The sequence below is a fragment of the Schistocerca piceifrons genome, chromosome 2 (genome assembly GCF_021461385.2).
Source record: "Schistocerca piceifrons isolate TAMUIC-IGC-003096 chromosome 2, iqSchPice1.1, whole genome shotgun sequence".
Taxonomy (NCBI): Eukaryota; Metazoa; Arthropoda; class Insecta; order Orthoptera; family Acrididae; genus Schistocerca; species Schistocerca piceifrons.
Window position 1 is genome coordinate 120,783,192 of NC_060139.1, and position 19,655 is coordinate 120,802,846.

Sequence of the window (19,655 nt, forward strand, 5' to 3'; positions counted from 1 at the left end):
CTTAGCCTTCACGACAGCTTCCACTCTCGCAGGCATACATTCAGTCAGGTGCTGCAAAGTTTCTTGGGAACTGGAACCACTCTTCATGTAGTGCTGCACTGTGGAGTGGTTTCGATATCGGTCGGTGTGGCCTGACACGAAGTCGGCGTTCCAAAACATGCCAAAGATGTTCCATAGGATTAAGGTCAGGACCGTGTGCAGGCCAGTCCATTACAGAGATATTATCGTCGTGTAACAACTCCGCCACAGGCCGTGCATTATGAATAAGTGCTCGATCGTGTTGAAAGATGGATTCACCATCCCCGAATTGCTCTTCAACGGTGGAAAGCAAGAATGTGCTTAGAACATGAATGTAGGCCTGTGCTGTGCTGTGCAAGCCCCTCCATGAAAAACACGTCCACACCATAACACCATCGCCTCCGAATTTCACTGTTGGCACATACACTGGCAGATGATGTTCGCCGGGCATTCGTCATACCCACACCCTGCCATCGGATCGCCACATTGTGTGCCGTGATTCGCCACTCCACACGACGTTTTAGCACTGTTCAATCGTCCAGTGTTTACGGTCCTTACACCAAGTGAGGCTGTCGTTTGGCATTTACCGGCGTGATTTGTGGCTTATGAGCAGCCGCTCGACCATGAACTCAAAGTTTTCTCACCTCCTGCCTAACTGTCATAGTACTTGCAGTGGATCCTGATGCAGTTTCGAATTCCTGTGTGGTGGTCTGGATAGATGTCTGCCTATTACACATTACGACCCTTTACACTGTGGGCGGTCTTTGTCAGTCAACAGACGAGGTCGGCCTGCACGCTTTTGTGGTGTACGTGTCCCTTCACGTTTCCACTTCACTATCGCATCGGAAATGGTGGACCTAGGGATGTTTAGGAGTGTGAAAATCTCGCGTACAGACGTATGAAACAAGTGACACCCAGTCTCCTGACCACGCTCGAAATCCGTGAGTTCCGTGTAGCGCCCTATTCTGCTATCTCACAATGTCTAAAGACTATTGATGAGGTCGCTGATACGGCATACCTGGCAGTAGGTGGCAGCACAATGTACCTAAAATGAAAAATGTATGTTTTTGGGGGTGTCTGGATACTTTTGATCACATACTGTTTTTCCTCAAGGCATATTTTACAATCTGTGAGTGATTGTTTTTTGAAAAACTCTCTACACTTTGAATTCATCGTTCCTACTGGCTTTTTCCGGCTGTTGCTTCACAACACGTTGGAATTCTCGAAACAGGAAGTTATTTTTACTTTGACTAGATATGTGTATGCGACCATTTCTGATTTGTGTAATTCCATAGTAGTGTGTGAATATCAGTACTGATAGTGTCAGCGTCACTAATCAGCTATTGCATTTTTTGTACTGGAGAAGTAAAGTGCTTGGATGGTCTATTTTCGTATGGAATCAAATAACCTTTGCGCCATGTAGCTTGACACTAAAATTTCTGAGTGTTTTGGAATGTTATGTGCATAGTGATATACGTTTTCGTAAAATTTTGTGCACTATATTTCTTTGCAACCAATAGAAATTACCGATCCGTAGGTATACCTTGAATTGCGGCAGCGGTCATTTTGACCACTTAACGTTTCTTTAAAGACCCAAGCGCTATCCTTTGCCCCACTAGGCGAATCTCTAGAGTATGGCAGGTTCTGAAAACAATTTGGGACAATAGTCCCACACTTGGATCTTCTGGTGGTTACTTTTTCAAGAGAGCATTGGAAATTGGGAAATAGTGGTGAGAGTGAAAAAGTAACTATCCTGATTGAGATTAGTAACGTGGAATGTAAGAACGAATAATAGTGAGTAAACTGGGAAATGTGAGAAATGAACAGATATACAACATTAATATATTAGGACTAGCAATAAGTGCAGTGGGAAGGGGAATATGAATCTAACGAACATGAAGTAACCTTCAAAAGTAGACAGGAAGAAAAACCAAATGGTGTTATATTAATAAATCAGACTTTTCTTTCTTTTAGTAACGTGATGCTGCAATGCACGCTGAAGCTTCATAGTTTCGCTATTACCTAAAGTGTTGTGAGTTGTTCGTGATTCAGTTACTTAAAATAGGTCGTAAGAAGTCAGACGAGATAGGAGTGGTATTGTATTGTATGGAACTTGAGACCTAGAAACGACGGAGAGGCTTCGTCCCCGCCGTAGCCCGCAGGGGTATACAATCCCGCAACAGGCTACAGCAGTCTAGTCAGCCCACCGCCGCCCCACACCGACCCTAGGATGGTTGTGCTGTTCGGCCCTCTGTGGACCCCCTTGGGAACTTCTCTCACCAGACGAGTGTAACTCCAATGTTTGCGTGGTAAAGTGTTTGCGCAGCAATCACCGACATAGTGTAACTGAGGCAGAATAAGGGGAACCAGCCTGCATTCGCCGAGGCAGAGGGAAAAACGCCTTAAAAAAACATCCAAAACTGGCCGGCACACCGTACCTCGACACTAATCCGCCGCGCGGATTCGTGCCGGGGACCGGCAGCACATGCCGCCCGGAAAAGCGTTAGATCGCACGGCTAACCGGGCGGGCTAGAAATGGTATACTTACAAATTTGCGGTGAATTCCAGCTTAAGAGCCTAAAGGCAGTGAAACTGAAATGAAAATAAAAAGTGGTAATGATGGTTATATTCAAGTCAGTGATGAATCAATCGAATGTATGTAATATGTTCGGAGAACTCAATGTGTTACAGCAGGAACACTGTTCCATCAAAACCAGCCTGTTATTCAGGAAGGAATGACATTCGATATAACACAGGGAGAGGGGGATGAAGTAATAGGTATTAGTTGCTTTCACCATTTTTTGAGGACTTCTCGGAGTTCGGCAAAGACAGGACAGAGGAGATTTTTTGATCATATCTTGAATGCACCTGGAAGACGATGAAAACATGTTTGACCCATTTGAGATAACACACACACACACACACACACACACACACACACATATATATATATATATATATATATATATATATATATATATATATATATAAAACGCTAAAACGTGTTAGATTAGGCACCTGGGCAACAAAGAAGCCCACGGTCAACGTGGTCACAACAGTTGGTGTGCAACGTTGCTGAGCTAGATGCATTCATTGCAGTCTTGTATGCAGGACTGTGGGGCTGGGAGCTCGTGCTCGTAGCGTAGCGCGCGCAGGTTTGTCGGGGAAATGTAGCACCACTAGTCCCCTGCGGCTAATAGACTCCATCATCTACCGCACTGCTCCTTGACGGTCTTGAGCAACTCAAAGTGGACAGAGCTGTTGCCGGGCCCGGCAGCTAGCGGATCAATGGCACAGCTAGTTGTCATCGGCTAAATGCTCCCGCCACAGCTCGTAAGACACAGTGCACCGAAACCCCTGGCATCTGGCGGCGCCACTGGTGACGTCACAAGTGGCTTCACTAGTGTCCTCCGGTAAAGAGCGGCCTAATTGTGTTCTTTCTCGGAAATCATTCGGAGTAGGGCAGATTATTTGAAGCCGTCTGTAGAACGATTATACTGCCCCCAACGTAAATTTATCGTAAGGAGCACGAAGATAAGAGAAATTATTGCTCGCATTATTTGCGAGTGGAGAAGTAAAGAAAATCACTACTAGTTGTACTAGATACGGTGGTTTCTCGGAGTGTAAATAGATACAGATAAATTAACGAACTTATAAAATTTCAATTCCACTTTTTTTAAAGCTCTAATACGATTTTCGAAGTATAATTTTGTTTTGTAACCTTTCAATGATTTTGAATTTTTTGTTGCTGGAGATTTATCCTTTTAATTGGTATTTGGGGCTCTGTTAACTACCATTGTACAAATTCGTTTTCTTTTCGTACGCTTTGACCTTGAAACAGCAATTCTGTTTTCGTTATTTTGTGAGGAATATCATTACTGAATCGTACTAGATGAAGTTGACGTTAAAGGCTTGAATGATTCTGAATATCCGTAATTAACGTGACAACGAGGTAAAGTTAATACGATGTAAGATAATACAAGCCATGCTATCTGAAATTCGCATGATTGATTTCTATTCACAAACTAGTTGTCTTTGCATAAAGATAAGAAGTGATTAAATTCTCAAGCTTTTCATTTAACAAAATTTTCACTAATTTTCTGGTTGAAAACAGTGTGTGTCCTACGGACTTCTATGTAATATAGAAGCATACAGAGTAAGTTTCCCCCGATATTCTATTTTATTACACTGCGCCTTATACTTGTGCGAGTAATAGCACTACAGGTGCCTTACCCATTTCATTAGGAAAAAACACAATCAAGAGCATTTCCAACTAAGGTAGATGCGTTATTCATTAGTGTGGAAAGTAGATAATGTACGTATAAAGTGAAAGCCGCTTCACGAAGACGGCCAGTACAAATTTTTCACAATATATTAGACTTGGTCGGGATAGGTGTTTGTCGTCGTAGCAGAGGAGATACGGGGAAAGTTGTCAGCCGTAAGCAATTTCTACAGTGTACCAGGGAAAAAGGAAAATAACGTGAAGTGATAAATGATACCGAAAAGTATATCCTGTATTAATCAGTTGGTCAAATCATGAAGAGGAACCATTGAGTAAAAAACGTAGACATTAGCGCAGTGTATCAAGATTTAACAAGGCGATTAACATGAGCGTCTCCAGCGTGAGGAAAACATACGAAAGTGATCTCAAGTCAGTAAATCCATTCGCATACATATAAAAATATAGTACAAATAAAAATATTGCAAGACTTTAGCAGAATGTTCTTTAAATAAACGAAGGTTTAATTGCAGTTAGCAGTGTGTCAAAATAGAAACGAGTAACTCTGGCATTGTGGTCAGTTTGACAGCTGCTGGGATTTTAGGTACGTAAAAGCCTCGCGGTTCTGGTGTTCAGAGACACTGCCATACTAGCCTACGGCGGATGGCAAGTGCAGCTGCGAGGAAGCTGCCAACCGCCGCATCACACCAACTCAGACTGAGGCGCGGGTAGTCGACGGTTGGTCGATGGGTTGGCAAGCGTGCTGCGTGCGCGCTCTCGCGCGGCCAGCCGGCGCGACAGGCGCGCTAGTCCGCGCCAGCCCAGCCCAGGCCGTTGCCCGAACACTGAACCACTGGTGCCAAGGCCATGCGCTTGCCCTTCAACATTCTTGCACGGGCCGCCCAGACGTTAGCTGTCACGTGCACACTTTATGCATAGTCCTTTCGTCGAGCGAGATGAGAACCGACAGAAGGATCCGTAGCGTTTTTGGTATTTGAGTCACTCAACTTGGTCCGCTGTGATCAGCGTATTTTACCCATCACGAACACAGTACCATCGAATAGGATGTTTAGAGCATTATGATAAGAGGGTAAAGTATGTATCTCTTTAAATGTTAGCTAGCTCCGCAGCAAAAATTGTACGCACAATTAACAAACGGAATCAGTTGGAAGGAATTCCACATAGATGGAACACACCTTTGTAGTTTTCACTCAGAGACGTTGCTGCTCTTTTTGTGCTATATTCAGTAGGTTTATGAGCTAATTTTCATCCTCACATGAAGCTATTTGATCTTTATGCTAGTAGCTTATAATCTACTACGCAATGTACAACTTGTCATAGTTGTACTTTGTTTGTGTCGAGATTATTAAACGCTATAAAGTTACACAGTCAATTGTGACATTACAGTACCGTGTCCTCTGTATCATCCGACCTGAATTTCAGGGTACAGTGTGTAGTGGTTTTCGGGACCTACATTACTGCTAACATAATTGGGTGTACGAGAACATCACATTAACACCATTCCAGTGTATTCACAACCGTTTACATTTTTTTTAAGAACACGACATTTACGACACACAACAAGCGAGGCTACTTCGCCTATAGACATCCAAAGTGAGATATAGGAGGAAGAAGGAACGAGAGAATCCGTTGCAAGTTCTGGGTAGACTGAAACTGATGTTTGCTTGCAGCGTATGTGAGGTTCACTAAACTGCTTTTTCGCTTCCTGCACCGCTGACAGATACATATTGTTTCTTTAGGGGCAGAGATTTTCTGCCGAGTATCTATTGCTGAGTTAAGTTGGAAGTAAATCGTAAGCAATTTCCTTATGGCGTGAACTTTTCTGCTTGTGACTTGGGATATTTTTTAATTATGCTCTTTTGTTTCGCGCGGTCGATGTTTCAGTTGCGCGTTTTTGCATTTTTCATTCTGCGTATTTACACTTAGAAACAGCTGTTTGAGAATTTGTGCGATTTTATTTACATTACTTGATGGCATGCAATTTCATTTAACGTTCGACTCCATTTTAACTCTTCTGTTGGACTGCGAAGGCACTCGATGGGTTACAATAACCCTCATTCATCACAGTGGACATTGTCAACTGTTTATGTAACTTAAGGGTGGCCCATGTTTTTTAAACGAAAGTTGCGAAGACATGGATAGCACTGGAGGTCAGCGCGAGCCTACCGCAATCTGCTTGAGCTGTGGCCAAGTGTTCGCCACTCAGAACTTCCTTTTCGGCGAGGCGCTCATTAACGTTGGTTGGCCGCGGAACAAGCGTGCGCGATAGTACCGCATGCTCTGCAACCCACACACCGGGGAGGAATTAGAAATCAGGCGATTTTGAGGGAGGATCTGTGCTGTATCAAAAGTTGCAGGCGGCGTCAGTGATTATTCGAAGAGATTCACGCGTCTACCTATGGCGCGTTGCTCATCATTTTTCGTGCAGTGATAAAGCCTTGGGCTCTCAGTAGTTTTCTTAAATTTCATTACGTTAATGCTAGTGTGGTAGTGCTGACAGCAGTTCTATGGCTTTCGATGGTGTGTGTAAATGTCCTTGGTTTTCCGTCATTCTTACTACGTTCGTGTCTGTGATTAGTGGTTACAGATAATATATTACGCGTGTGCTTTGGGTTGGGCGGCGTGGTCCGCGCTTCTATAAAGTGATCTGTCCTGTATGTCATGTGTCGAGTGGCCAGAGCGATAAAGCCGAGAATGGAAAGGAGGCTTTTCCCTTGGCTGGTAATCCGAGAAGATTTCATCAATAAAATTCGACGAGAAAGCCTCCGTTCCCAGAATTTGACATAATTACAACTCAACTGATTCACTGTCGGTATATGCACTGTGTAAAAGCCACAGGGGAATGAATAAAAGGGAAATTGGCGAAAAGGCGATACTCCGAATAGCAGGTTGGTCAGTGTTCATTGAAATTTCTCGGTGCGTCACTTAGTTTTTATAGCAAATAGAGAAGTTGACTTTGCAACACTTACCATTGCATAGTGAAAAAAATATATGTAGCAAGAGACATACATCGATGTAACATTTCAAGTACAACGGCATTGTGTTTGTTTTCTACAACTACATATCATGCTGTTTGTGATTTATTGTGATGAAAATATTCTTACCGCTTCTCTCCCAACCATTTCTTAATTTTAAAAATACCATGTAACAGTGTTCAGAAGTCCAGGGCCGCTGTTTGGTTAGGTGTATAAAGTCAGTTCATAGGTCGGAGGCAAGGATATATCCCTCCCCCCTCCCACCCTTAATGTAGCATCGGTGTTGCCGACGCCCGGTTGAAGTTTCTTCTGAAGACACGAACAGTAATATTTATTGAATTGTAATAGAATTCCACCACAGTATGTTGGAATGGCAGCCATTTCGAAAGCTGCAGTAGATTATCCTAGAAAACTTTTTGCAAAGTTATGCAGATATCGTTACGTAACTGTGGACGAAACATGGGTCATAAAGACCCTTTCCACGTTCAGGTTTGTCTGAACAATGTTCGCAGCGCTCCACTGTACGTTGGTCGCCAGTAACAGTTCACATTTGCACTTTCTAACCAGTGTAGCTTTCGAGCAGTCCAGAATCTGTAGTCGGAGCGTGTAAAGTATTTTCTGGCCATGACAAAATTAAGTAAATTTGCTTATGAGATAATTGTCTAGTGCTATTATTTCTGAAGTTATAAAATGAAAAATATCAATGTGGGGGAAAATGGACAAAAGGTTGGCTTCTGAAACGTGTAACACTTTCACAGGTCAATCTCTCGAAGGAGCTTAAAATTGAAAAATAGGATTTAACTGCCTAAGAATGGGCAAAGAGATTTTTTTTTTTTGCTGCTTTATGCTAATCCGTATATAAGGAGAAATGTCACTAACGAGAAAACCCTTAAGTACTTATGAAACACATCAAGTAACACGGAGGTTTTTTGCAGCTGACAGAAGCTATACTAATGCGAAATTTTCTGCTACGATATCATGATCGTTGAGCGACCTCGTTACGGAAGCGTGTCGTGCCACAATAAAGTACTAAGGCACGAATTCCTAAAGGTGACAATTGGAGTTTATTATATCTTTGGCTATGCTTTATACATCCTTTCAATATAAATATGCCTTTTTACTCTTGTCTGACGAAGTATTCATTTATACAAGATATGCGACATAAAATGCTAGCATTTTTGTTCATCATTAAAAAGCAGAATTGACGAATGTGACGTTGTGCCAATCTCGCTAATACGTGCTGCTTTCGTTTCAATCCAAACTTCAGAAAACTTAGTAACTGAACAGTTGTTTTGAGATTCCAAAACAGCTAATTCTTCGTAACTTATTTGACACTTCCAATCTCAGTAGTCCCTTCAGATGGCAGCATGTGCGTCGTAGACTGTCGAGAATTAATCTGTTCTTTCAAGGCTGTTAGTCTGTCTATTGAGATTCTTAAGCTGGGCCTCGAACAAAATCTGACCTGCAATCTTCTGTACAAAAATTCTTTGCGCCGAATCTAAATGTCTCAGCTTTCCAGCATACAAGGTACCAGCTGCATCAGTAGTATCTTCTTCCATTTCATGTTGTTTAATAGTCACTGCCGACAGTGCTTCTTTCATCGGCCTCTTTGCTGACTTCCTGATACACACACTCTTCGACGTCGGCGAAGTGCTAATGAACGAGGAATATGATGGTGGTGTAGGAATACCTTCAAACGTACTACATTCCGCCAAGTCTACTTTCAACTTACCCATTTCATCCTCATTTGTGTTTACATTCTGTGGAGGCAGAAGGTCTTGTGGGTCCTGCAAAAAGAGAAGTAATTAGAGTGTAGGCCTACTCTTAAATTAATATAAAGTGAAATTAAAGAACAGTAAAACAAAATAGTTGCAAAACTACCTTAAAATCCTGTTGTGGATTTCAGGCTAGTTTTCACTGAAGCATTTCTGTTTTATTTTTAGTTTCCAAAGCCCGAAGCCGACAGGAGGCAATTTGCAAAGGACTTCGAAGTAAGATGGAAATTCCCACTTGCACTGGGTGCAGTCGATGGAGAGCATGTACGGGGCCACTCCTCCAGCAAATATTTGATCATTATATTTTAAGTACAAAGATTATCAGAGTTCAGTTTTAGCGAGTATATTTAATGTCAGCTATGAATTTATTCTGGTTAGTTTTGGAGTCAACGGCTGCGTTTCTGACGGTTGTGTTCTTGAATATCTGAGTTTAACGGAAGGCTGAAGGATAATACGCTCAACATTCCGAACCGTAAAACTTGTAGGGATCTACTGTTTGTTTCCATAGAGGACGAAGTATTTACGCTACTAGAGGACTTCATGAAACCATGCAGTTAGAAGAATTTGGCGGAGGATATTCGCCATCACTACATCTTGTCAAGGGCTCGAAGAGTTTTGAAAATTTGGAATTTTATTCGCCAGATTCAGAATTTTCAATACTTCGATTGAAACAACAAACCATAATGGCATTATGTGTATTGCATAATTTCTTTTTACTTAAATGTGCTTCTGCACACATTACTCTCTCAGATCTGGAAGTTTCTGTTACCGAGGAAAATTCTATAACAGGGTTAAGAACAACGTACAGTAAGAAGTACTGTATTCTTCAGAACGCTTTGACTGCTGAACGTCCTTTAAATGCCTTCTGTATGCGCTACGGAGGTTGTTAATTTTGTTTCCAACCCTTTCATGCTTCGCGTTAGGCTAGATTTCTTAAAGTTAGGGAACTAGTTTCTCGTGCTCCTTATTTTTTTATTACGATCCACTATATTATTTGCTCTTAATTTTGGTTTATACGGTTCTATGAATTCAGTCGTAAATTCACGTATGTGAATCCTTTGGAGAATTACTGATAGCTATGCTTGCAGAGAGAACCGCAGCAGAATACGACGACTGTGGATTCTGACTGCAGCGTGCTCCTCGTAGTATTTGCATGTGCAGACTTGCACACGGACGTGTTTGAACATGAGCTGCGTCAATTGAAGCGTTGCCCGACTGCGCGCGTACCGAAAACACAAATATTTCAGTCGACGATTCATTAATAAGCAACAATTTGTCTGACAAGCACTGTCGCTACAGACGTAGTCAGTTATTGTAATGGGCTGAGGAAGACGAAAGCCGCCGAAAAACGCGTGGGGTCTGGGTGACTTTCTTTTTTCCTCAGGATCTCTGCAGAATTCAGTATTTGGGAAAGGTCACCTATTAAGCATCGTTATTGGGGGATCCATTTCGTAATGAATTAAATAAATAACGAAGATTAGCGCGTCAAAAAGGTCGTCATGCAGCAGAAGCGTCCCGATGACGTAAGTAAAGCATCAAGGTTTTGAAGTTCTTCCGTTACACCCTGTTTCTTAGATTTCGCATTGTGTTACAAAGAAAAAAAATGGGTTGAGAATTTTTCATCGAAGATACTACGCTTTAGACTTCTACAATACGCCCTAGAACCAAAAACAGTGTAATGGGTAAATTATGACCTAGCAGAATCAAATGTATTGATTCCAGTGGAGTTAATGTTTTCGGTGGGAGGAGGATTACGTCTCTGAACTTTTCCGTTTGCCCTAATACTCGGGACTCCCACAAGTATCAAAATGTGTGTGCTCGTGGCCTCTACGAAAATTCTAATCGATGCCGACCTAGCCGTTCAGCGCGTTAATCCGTATCCACCCATCCATCTACTCACGAAATTCCTAGCATGTAATAACTTCGTTTGTTGAAGTTTCTCAAGTGAACTTTTTACGACCTTACGTAAATAAAAAATAAAAAATAAGAGCTGCTTAGTGAACTTGCGCATCAAAACAGTTTGCCATTGCTTCAGTTGTAAGTTTCCATGTTTGCCTTTAGGGGCTCCATAGTGCAGCTGGCTCGATCGCTGATTTGTTACGTAGTGTGCGTTGAGTCGAGATGGCGTTAACACAATAACAGCAATAAAAGGCGTTCCACAGGTGCAATTCAGTCAAAACTACGCGGTGTGAACGTCGTAGCGCATACGGTACTGCCGTGGTAAGGAAGCGTACGGATCCCTCGTTGCAATATTGGCCTCAAAGTTCGCCCGATATTAGTGTTTTGAACACACGTGAACGATGATTGAAACTTTTTGATCCTAAACCAAATTGTAAAAAGTACCCCATGTTTGAATATACATGTATATAAAAGATATACCCTTCTAAACTCGGACGTTTCTTTTGTAAATGAAAGCTTCGGTGTACTACTTGTACATTAAAATCAAGCCCAAGGATTGATTGGCATTGGATGCTCATTTTGAAACACCCTGTGTAACAGGTAAACAGTAGCGACCTGGCTCACGCATTGTAATGGGAAAAAAGTAGTTTGCTAAGTAACTGTCACTGACGGGCTAACAGAAGAGAGAAGAAGCAAAGGTAGAAGATAGGGAATGCTGACAGCAGATGGAATAACGTACCAGGAAGTAAAGGTGACGTTGAAGAGAGTGGTGTCACGGAGGACGAAATTCTGGTGAAACCCATCTCCTGACACGTTTGAATTTGATGTGGGTTCTGTGTATAAAAATGGATACATAATAGTCGTCTCATTTGCAATACTCGGTCTTCTTTTTTGTAGACCATGCCCACATTCTCTTCTGGCGGTAGGTACCACAGTTCTGTTGCTGCGCCATTTTATTTAATGAATGCATTCGTACCACAGTTCTGTTGCTGCACCATTTTATTTAATGAATGCATTCGTACCACAGTTCTGTTACTGCGCCATTTTATTTAATGAATGCATTCCGCAACAAAGGAAATGACGTATTTGTCGGTTTTCTTGTAACATTTTCGTAAATATTAAATTTGTGTATATTATTGTTACATACGCTTTATATGATTTTTGTCCTTAATGTTCGGTATTTTTGCAGCTGCTGTAAGGACAAATTATTGTATACAGCTTTGAAAACATAGTATTGGAGAACGGGTTCTTCAGCATCGGTGGACAGCAGTAAGTGAAATGAGAGCAAATAGATAAACTTTCTGCCTTCGAAATTCATTATGTTGAATATTGCGCTGAACTTTTCGCTTGTCATGCGTCGTAGTTAAAAGTGTATCCCGTTGTACTGATTCGTATTACGTAAAATAACACTTGAAAGAGTTTTGTATAGCAAACTGGTATAGTGTTTTCAGATTCCAGAAGTGTTGGCTATTGAGTGTTCAAGATAAGTGTATGACATCCCCGGTCTGTGCTGGGCGTACCTAGTGACGCCACAACTTTGCGCGTTGTTTCTGCGCTGTTGACCGCCACTGGAAAATTAAAACCGAATGTAATTGTCAGGGATGTTGGGCAAATCTTGCCTTCGTATACTCCACCGTACATTTCTCTTCACTGTCCTTATGTTCTCAAGGAGCCGGGTAACATAATTTTGGATCTTAATATGCGCGAGGTATAATTTTCTTCCAGTTCAAAGAACATAAACGTAGAAGGGCTGCTACAGCTCTGGTCTCTTCCATGTACAACTTTGTGATCTCCGTCATTAAAAACAAGTAATCGCTTTGCGCGTGTCTTATGAATATACACGTTGACGCTTGGGCGTTAATTCAGCAAATTATATATGTTCTTTGCAGACTGTGTGTGCAGCAGATATATTTCATGTGAACGTGCAAATGAAAAGTGTTGGTGAAGCAGAAGACTTTTTCAGTGGGTAGAACGTAGTCGTTCAACAAGCACACAGAATTTCTACACGTATCAGTGTTCTACATATAGAAATATGGCGGATATTACGTATATACTAATTGCACACTGTAATGTGGCCATTTATGATATGTGTAAATCGGCGGACTTCCGGCTGCCACGGAATGTTTACACTCGTTGTCAGCCTCACATACTAACAATATAGTGTGCCATAATAATAAGTAGGCATTGCAAAAACAGTGTAGATTCGTGTGCAGTGTCCTGCGTAATGGCGGTGGTCGAAAGGAAGAGGTTACGGAGAAAACACAAGAGACGAAATGGCTATGTGGAATAAGATATTGCTGCCTACATGTACGCCAAGGTGACCCCAGATGTGATTGAGACCTCTCTTCGTATATCAGCATTTCATTAAATTTACGTTCTGAGATTCCATTTATTCCGTGTCAGTGAAATTAACTTCATTGGTATATATTCCATGTGGCAGAATGAGCCGCAGTGCTTTGTTACATCCGTCAGTCTGGTCGCCCTAATCCGTAGTGGAGAACCAACTAAAATTGCTAGTGAGGAATATGAGGAAACACGTATGACGGTGAAAGTTTGGGTCAGATCTAGAGTCGTAGTCAGCTAGCCTAATGGGTAAGGCTACCGCTCACGGTAAACAGAAAATCCAAGCTAGAGCTCCTGGCAGGTAGAAGTTGTTTCAGCTACCACAACCTATTCATATTTTGTAGTATGTCGTAATTTTGCTGATGTTACGCTCTCCCCCTTAAGAACAATTTTTTCCAGCGTTACACGCATCAGAAAGTTTGTGTTAATATCATCTTCATTATGCTTTTGCGTAGTAAGTGCCTTCTGATTATGCACTTAAAAAGAAAAAGTTTTCGACTGTAGTGTTCATGTCTTTTAGTAATACTCTTGCAACTTCCAATTCTAAGTAGTAAAAGTCGCCATAAATAGACAATTACCTGCGGGTTAAGGAGCGCGACAGATGTACCTGAAGGACACCTTTTCCCTTTGTACTGTAATCGACTAAGAATCCCTTGATCTCCCCCCCCCCCCCCTCCCACACACACACACACAATAATGGTAATGGTGATGGTGGTGATGATGATGATGTGCGCTTGATTCTTAAAATCAGATAACCCTTGCAATTTAACCAATAAAGTTCTTAGGAAATGCGTGTGTTACGCGAATGTAGCCTAGCATACAGCTGTGTTCTAAATTTAGCGTTTTTATCTGGTGAAATAACTTTGTCGAATCTGAGTGCTATATATAATCGGTTGAAAAAAAGGTACAATTCTAATCAACCGTTGCATTGTTCATTCCACTAGATGTAACTAATTTCCCAAAAGCTTTACTTGCGATGGTTTTTACACTACAGGTAGGCTTGATTAGTATAAAAATTTTGGAAGATATCACCCAAAGGCGTTTCGCTACGCTGGTCTACCTGTTTGCAAACACTTCAAGTGACTTATCAGAGTAGTAATAATTCTGATCACCGTATGTGCAACGTATTATTGTGACTTACAGTTAGTATGAACTTAGTTTGCTGTAAATTATTCCGATGCACCCTTTGTGTCATTTAACTGTAAGAATGAAATTTTCACTCTGCAGCGGAGTGTGCGCTGATATGAAACTTCCTGGCAGATTAAAACTGTGTGCTGGACCGAGACTCGAACTCGGGACTTTTGCCTTTCGCGTGCAAGTGCTCCAGGCGAGATACTGGCAGAAGTAAAGCTGTGAGGACGGGGCGTGAGGCGTGCTTGGGTAGCTCAGATGGTAGAGCACTTGCCCGCGAAAGGCAAAAGTCCCGAATTCGAGTCTCGGTCCGACACACAGTTTTAATCTGCCAGGAACTTTCAACTGTAAGAATGATTTATACATTAAAAGTGGTCGAAGCCAAAGACTCAACTAAACTGAAGCACATCGGTGATGTATAACAACGTAAGTACAATCCTCTAATTCAGCGTATGTTGACTATACCAGTGAATGGAGCACTGCGCTGATGAAACCTTTTCTAGTACAGCTTTCCAAGGAAACTAGGAGAGGACTGGGGTTTACTTCAGCAGGTCGAATAAAATTTTAATTATCCTGGGGTGAACTAGTCCAGCCTCTCTCAAACTGCGTATTCAGTGTAACAGCAGCAGACACAAATTTTCTGTTAAATACAATTGGAATTCTCTTGAACGGAGAAAAAATGCACGTTGAAAATTAAAAGGTTTAGGAGAATATGCAACATTCCTGTGACTTGCTGCTGACGAACATTATGTGCTGTGATTCAACCGTCATTGCTCCCTTCTTTAGGTACCTTTTATACATCTCAGCGGCAGCGGCAAAAACGCCATTCCCGAAGCAAAATGCCAAGGACGAAAAGCAGCGCGGAAAGACCTGGGTAGGCGGAGTTACCGCAGTCCGGCTAAATAGTTCGCTGCTGCCGGGGTCAGCTTAACCCGCGTTCCGTCGAACGAGCGAATGAGAGATATTGTAGTTTGTATGCTGGATAGTATATAACTCTCTAAAGAATATGCATTCTTGTGTGGCCACCGTACACTCAGGGTATACGACTGAAATGCGTGTAGATGATCATTCAGTTGTTTCTTCGTCATGTAAGGCGGGTTTTTCTGTAATGAAAAATTGTACACTGCAGACGCAACCAATATAAATAGTTTCCCTGGCTATTCCAAACTATAATGCCACCGGTCATAGTTATCTGTCCCTTTTTTGTTGATTTTATTTTACTTGTGCCAAAGCGGCCGGCCGACCCTATGCAACTGCAGTTCAGCATATTGCTCCGTAAAAATTCACTTTGCACGGTGTCAGTTCGGTACTTCCCGCTATTACTTCAATTTTGACAGCTGATAGTTTTTTTTCCACTGGTTGTATTCCTTGCGTTAGCAGCATCGAAGAGATGTACGTGACACATAATCAAATCAGACTTGTCGCATAGGAAAGTGATTGACGTACGTTGAAACACTTACATTCTTCATGAGTTGAAGGTCCATAGAGATCGGGCATTTCTAAAGGACAGCACGAAAATATTCTAAAATTATCGAATGAAGAAATAATAAAGAAGTGCCAGGAAAGAGAACGCTGCAAATCTTCCAGGAATAAAATATCTTCAGAAGTAGTTTCGATGAAGGTATAGTGCAAATCATTTTCTTAACGAAAATGATAGACGTAAAGGGAGGGCACAATTACTGTATTCATTATGTAATTTTGTTAAGAAGAGATAATGGTCCATAATTTTATGTTGATAGTCTATGATTCTTACTGATTCCAGATGCGGTTAGGATAAGGCCCATTTTTAGAAGCTTCTGGTAATTTCGAAATCAATAAACGCGCATGCTTGTCCGTAAAGAGCTGAGATGCTATTGACCATTCGTAGAAAGTAATTTTTTTTATCTAATTCCACATCTTCTATCGTCGTAGCCACATAAGTCACACTGCACGAAAATACCAGTTATTGAGCTACTTGCAGGTATCAGTTTTTTCCTCGAGTAGATGTAGTGTACACATAGTGTTAACCTTACTCCACTGTAGGTTACCAACCACTACTGCCGGAGCCGTCGCGGACTTTTATATTTGCACGATATTTTTGTGGCGTAGATAGCTCTGAAATTGACAAGGTCAGTGGAATGTTTAGCTGAGAACTGTATAAAAATAGTGGAGTAATTGTTATCGTGAAAGGTCATTACGCACGAAGCTTTCCGTGATTTGGGGGATACAGGATTACTGAGTAAATGTTTACTTTTCTGTTTCAGATAGCGCCTTCGGCTAAAAAACTATGGGGAGTAGAAGAACAAAAGGACGACAGTAAAGGCATTCTGACGCTAAACGACCATCAAATGTGGCGCGACCCTACATGGAGTACTTCGGGTAAGTTCAACATGGGATTTTTTCACGATATGATCATAGCCAGTTCATGTAGTGTATGAAATTTGAAGTATTTCTGGCTAAACTGACCTGCCTGGTTGAGATTTTAGACAACTATGTAAAATTTGCTACACTGATCTGTCAGTGAAGTTCATGCTCCATTTTGTGATCACGTACCCTTCTCTCCAAAGTAGACCACAAAGGATCAATAATATTGAGATCTGATGACTGTGGTGGTCAGCCCAGATGCGACAATTTATCTTCGTGCGCACGAAACCAGTCCTGGACGATGCGAACTGCACTATAAAATGGGATGGACGTGAACAGCCGGAATTGGCGCATAATCCCTGTCAGTAATGCGACTTTGCAGAGTCCATGGAATACCACAGTATGTTTGCCAAAATCATCATTGAACCCCAGCCATGTTTCACGCAAACTCGACTGGAAATTGGAAACGTGTGAAACGAGACTCATCTGACCAAATGACATCTTCCATTGTTCCATAGACCAGGTTTTATGGCTTCGGCACCGAGTGTTTTTGGAATACCAACTTTCTCAGCTTTTGGGGCTCTTTCGTGGTTTGGTGCTGAGAGCGTTCGCAATTGCGACATTCAATTCTGCATTTACTTTCACAGCTGTTCTCCGTTTTTTTCTTCACAATCCCCTCCAGTGATTGCGCTTCAAAATAACTTATCACACACTTGAATCTGGTGTAGCGACTTAGCAGGTGACGTTTTTCTTTCCGCTTTTCCCGTATGTGGTATATATATTAGATTCTGTGGTTCTTGAAATACCAAACACTTCGGCTATCTTGGTTACGGAAGCACCTACTAGACGAGCACCAAACATTTGTCCACGTTCGAATTCGCATAACTCCGATATAATGCACTCACAAGTGCACAGAACACGGCTCTGGCTACGACCGACACTAGAATCGTATGCAGGACTTTGCACAGATGCCGTCCGTGGTAAAAAAAACAACAGCGCAAGCTGCGGGCTTGATTGGCGTCGGCGTTTGTGTTAAAACACACATTTCTCGCGGTGTTTCCATATTTTTGTTCAACCCCTGTTGTACGTTCTTAATTTATATATTACACAAGTACTTTGCATTATTCCAACGACATTGTTGTTTCCATCAGGTTACTTAAGCCATGTGGACGTAGGAGTACAAAGTTTAATAAATCCATGTATTTGCGTCTTTTAAGTATTGTGCTACAAAATTGTTCCTAATAACATCTGCAACTACGCGATTTCTTCTGCTTTCTTGTACTTCGTACGTGCTAATGTTATAAGATTCGTATCAGTGTCGTCAGTTTGACCCTGATCATAACTTCTACTAGAATTTTTATTGTATGTAAATATGCTGATCAATATCCGAAAGGTATGCTTAGTAATAGTAGTAAATCTCTTTCGCCAGTTTAGTATTTCTAGTAAATCCCGTCCGCCAGTTGTGAAAGTGGACCAGCTATTTTTCATACATAAGTGTTGCCTGATCTAGCAATTGACGATATGTGAACAGCCTGTAATTTTGTTCGAAGAGGTTTCGAGATTGCAGCCGGTCGTCATGAACTTCACTCCACGATATTTCAATTGGACACGTGCCAGACATCTCCAGGTGAGCCATCGAAGACTGGCGAGGACGTTTTCGGGTCTGCCTTATATAGCGCGCTGATGTACTGTCTCGCATGCGTCAGTCACAGTGACTGAAGGACCACACGGCCCGGCGGCAACCTCCTCACTGGTGGAACTGCAAGAATCAGCAGTCTTTGGCGTTGCCGCTTGCCGCAGTCTTCGGTATGTTCTGGCGCCTTCGTCTGGAGTAAATCTCGGAGACGACGGGATTCGACCCATTATCCAGTATGTAGCCGCTGTCACGCGACGGATATTTCAACGGATTCTTTTATAATGGAGTCCCAAAAAGAAGTTGCTGTGGCCAGAATTAATGTTTTGTCATACTCCGTTGGAGATACAATGTTCCACAACTGCAGACTCGTGCAACGTTTTTTCATTGTGCGTGTTGTTTGTCCTACATAGACTATACCACACTGGCAAGGTACTTTGTAAATTCCCGCCTTCCGCAATAACAAGTTATCCTTCACTGATTCCAGCAAGTCTGAAATCTTAGATGGTAGGCGGAAAATCTCTTTCAACTGAAAATTACTATTTATCTTGCTATTTTGTAGGAAATCTTTCGAACGAAGAGAAGAAAAGTTAGGGACTCTGCTGCCGTGTTCTTCTCGTAATCGAATACCGCGTTCTTGGTTTTAGCTGAGAATGCCCTGTTAATTTGTCGGGTCTAGTATCCATTGTCTGTGAAAACTGTCCTTAAATGTGCAAGCTCTGTAGGCAAACTGTCTGCATCCTGTACTGTATAGGCCCTCTGTACAAGTGTTATAAGCACACTCATAGTTTGGGATGGTTGATGGCAACTTGAAGAATGCAGGTACAAATCACTGTGAATGGGCTTACGGTAAACTGAATGTCCCAGAGAGCCATCAGTGTTCTGTCTATCCAAAACATCCAGGAATGGGAGAAAACCATCTTTCTCTAATTGAAAAGCAGTGATGTCCGACTGTAACTGTTTACCAGTTAGTGCCGAGGAATCAGCAAGAGGTACCTGTGTTGGTTGAATTCTACTTTTGCACCTACAGCAAGTGCGATTCCTCTCTACGTTTTTTGAGTGGAGCTGAAGTAGCTGTATAGCACCTTCCTATGGATGCTGCCGAAGAAATAAGCAGGGAAACTTGGCGCTCTCTTTTTAATCCCATCCTCACCCCAGTAATATAATCTCTGAAGGAAAGGGCTTTACTACGAAATCTCCGAGTGTCTCCGGACATAGTGGTGCTGCAGGCTGATAAAGGCATCTCAACTGCTATGTTACCTCACAGTTTATATTTGGAGAAGATGTATGGCCTACTT

At 42.0% G+C, this 19,655-nt stretch overlaps 1 protein-coding gene across 5 annotated transcripts in view; it reads left to right on the forward strand.

Moving 5' to 3' along the window:
• Nucleotides 1–19,655, forward strand: part of LOC124776586 (pumilio homolog 2) — a 592,179-nt gene that overhangs the window by 251,002 nt on the left and 321,522 nt on the right. For all 5 annotated transcript variants that reach the window (XM_047251637.1, XM_047251640.1, XM_047251639.1 and 2 more), the window contains one exon: nt 16,625–16,739. In XM_047251637.1, the coding sequence (XP_047107593.1) occupies nt 16,625–16,739 (115 nt within the window). The remainder of the gene's footprint in view (nt 1–16,624; nt 16,740–19,655) is intronic.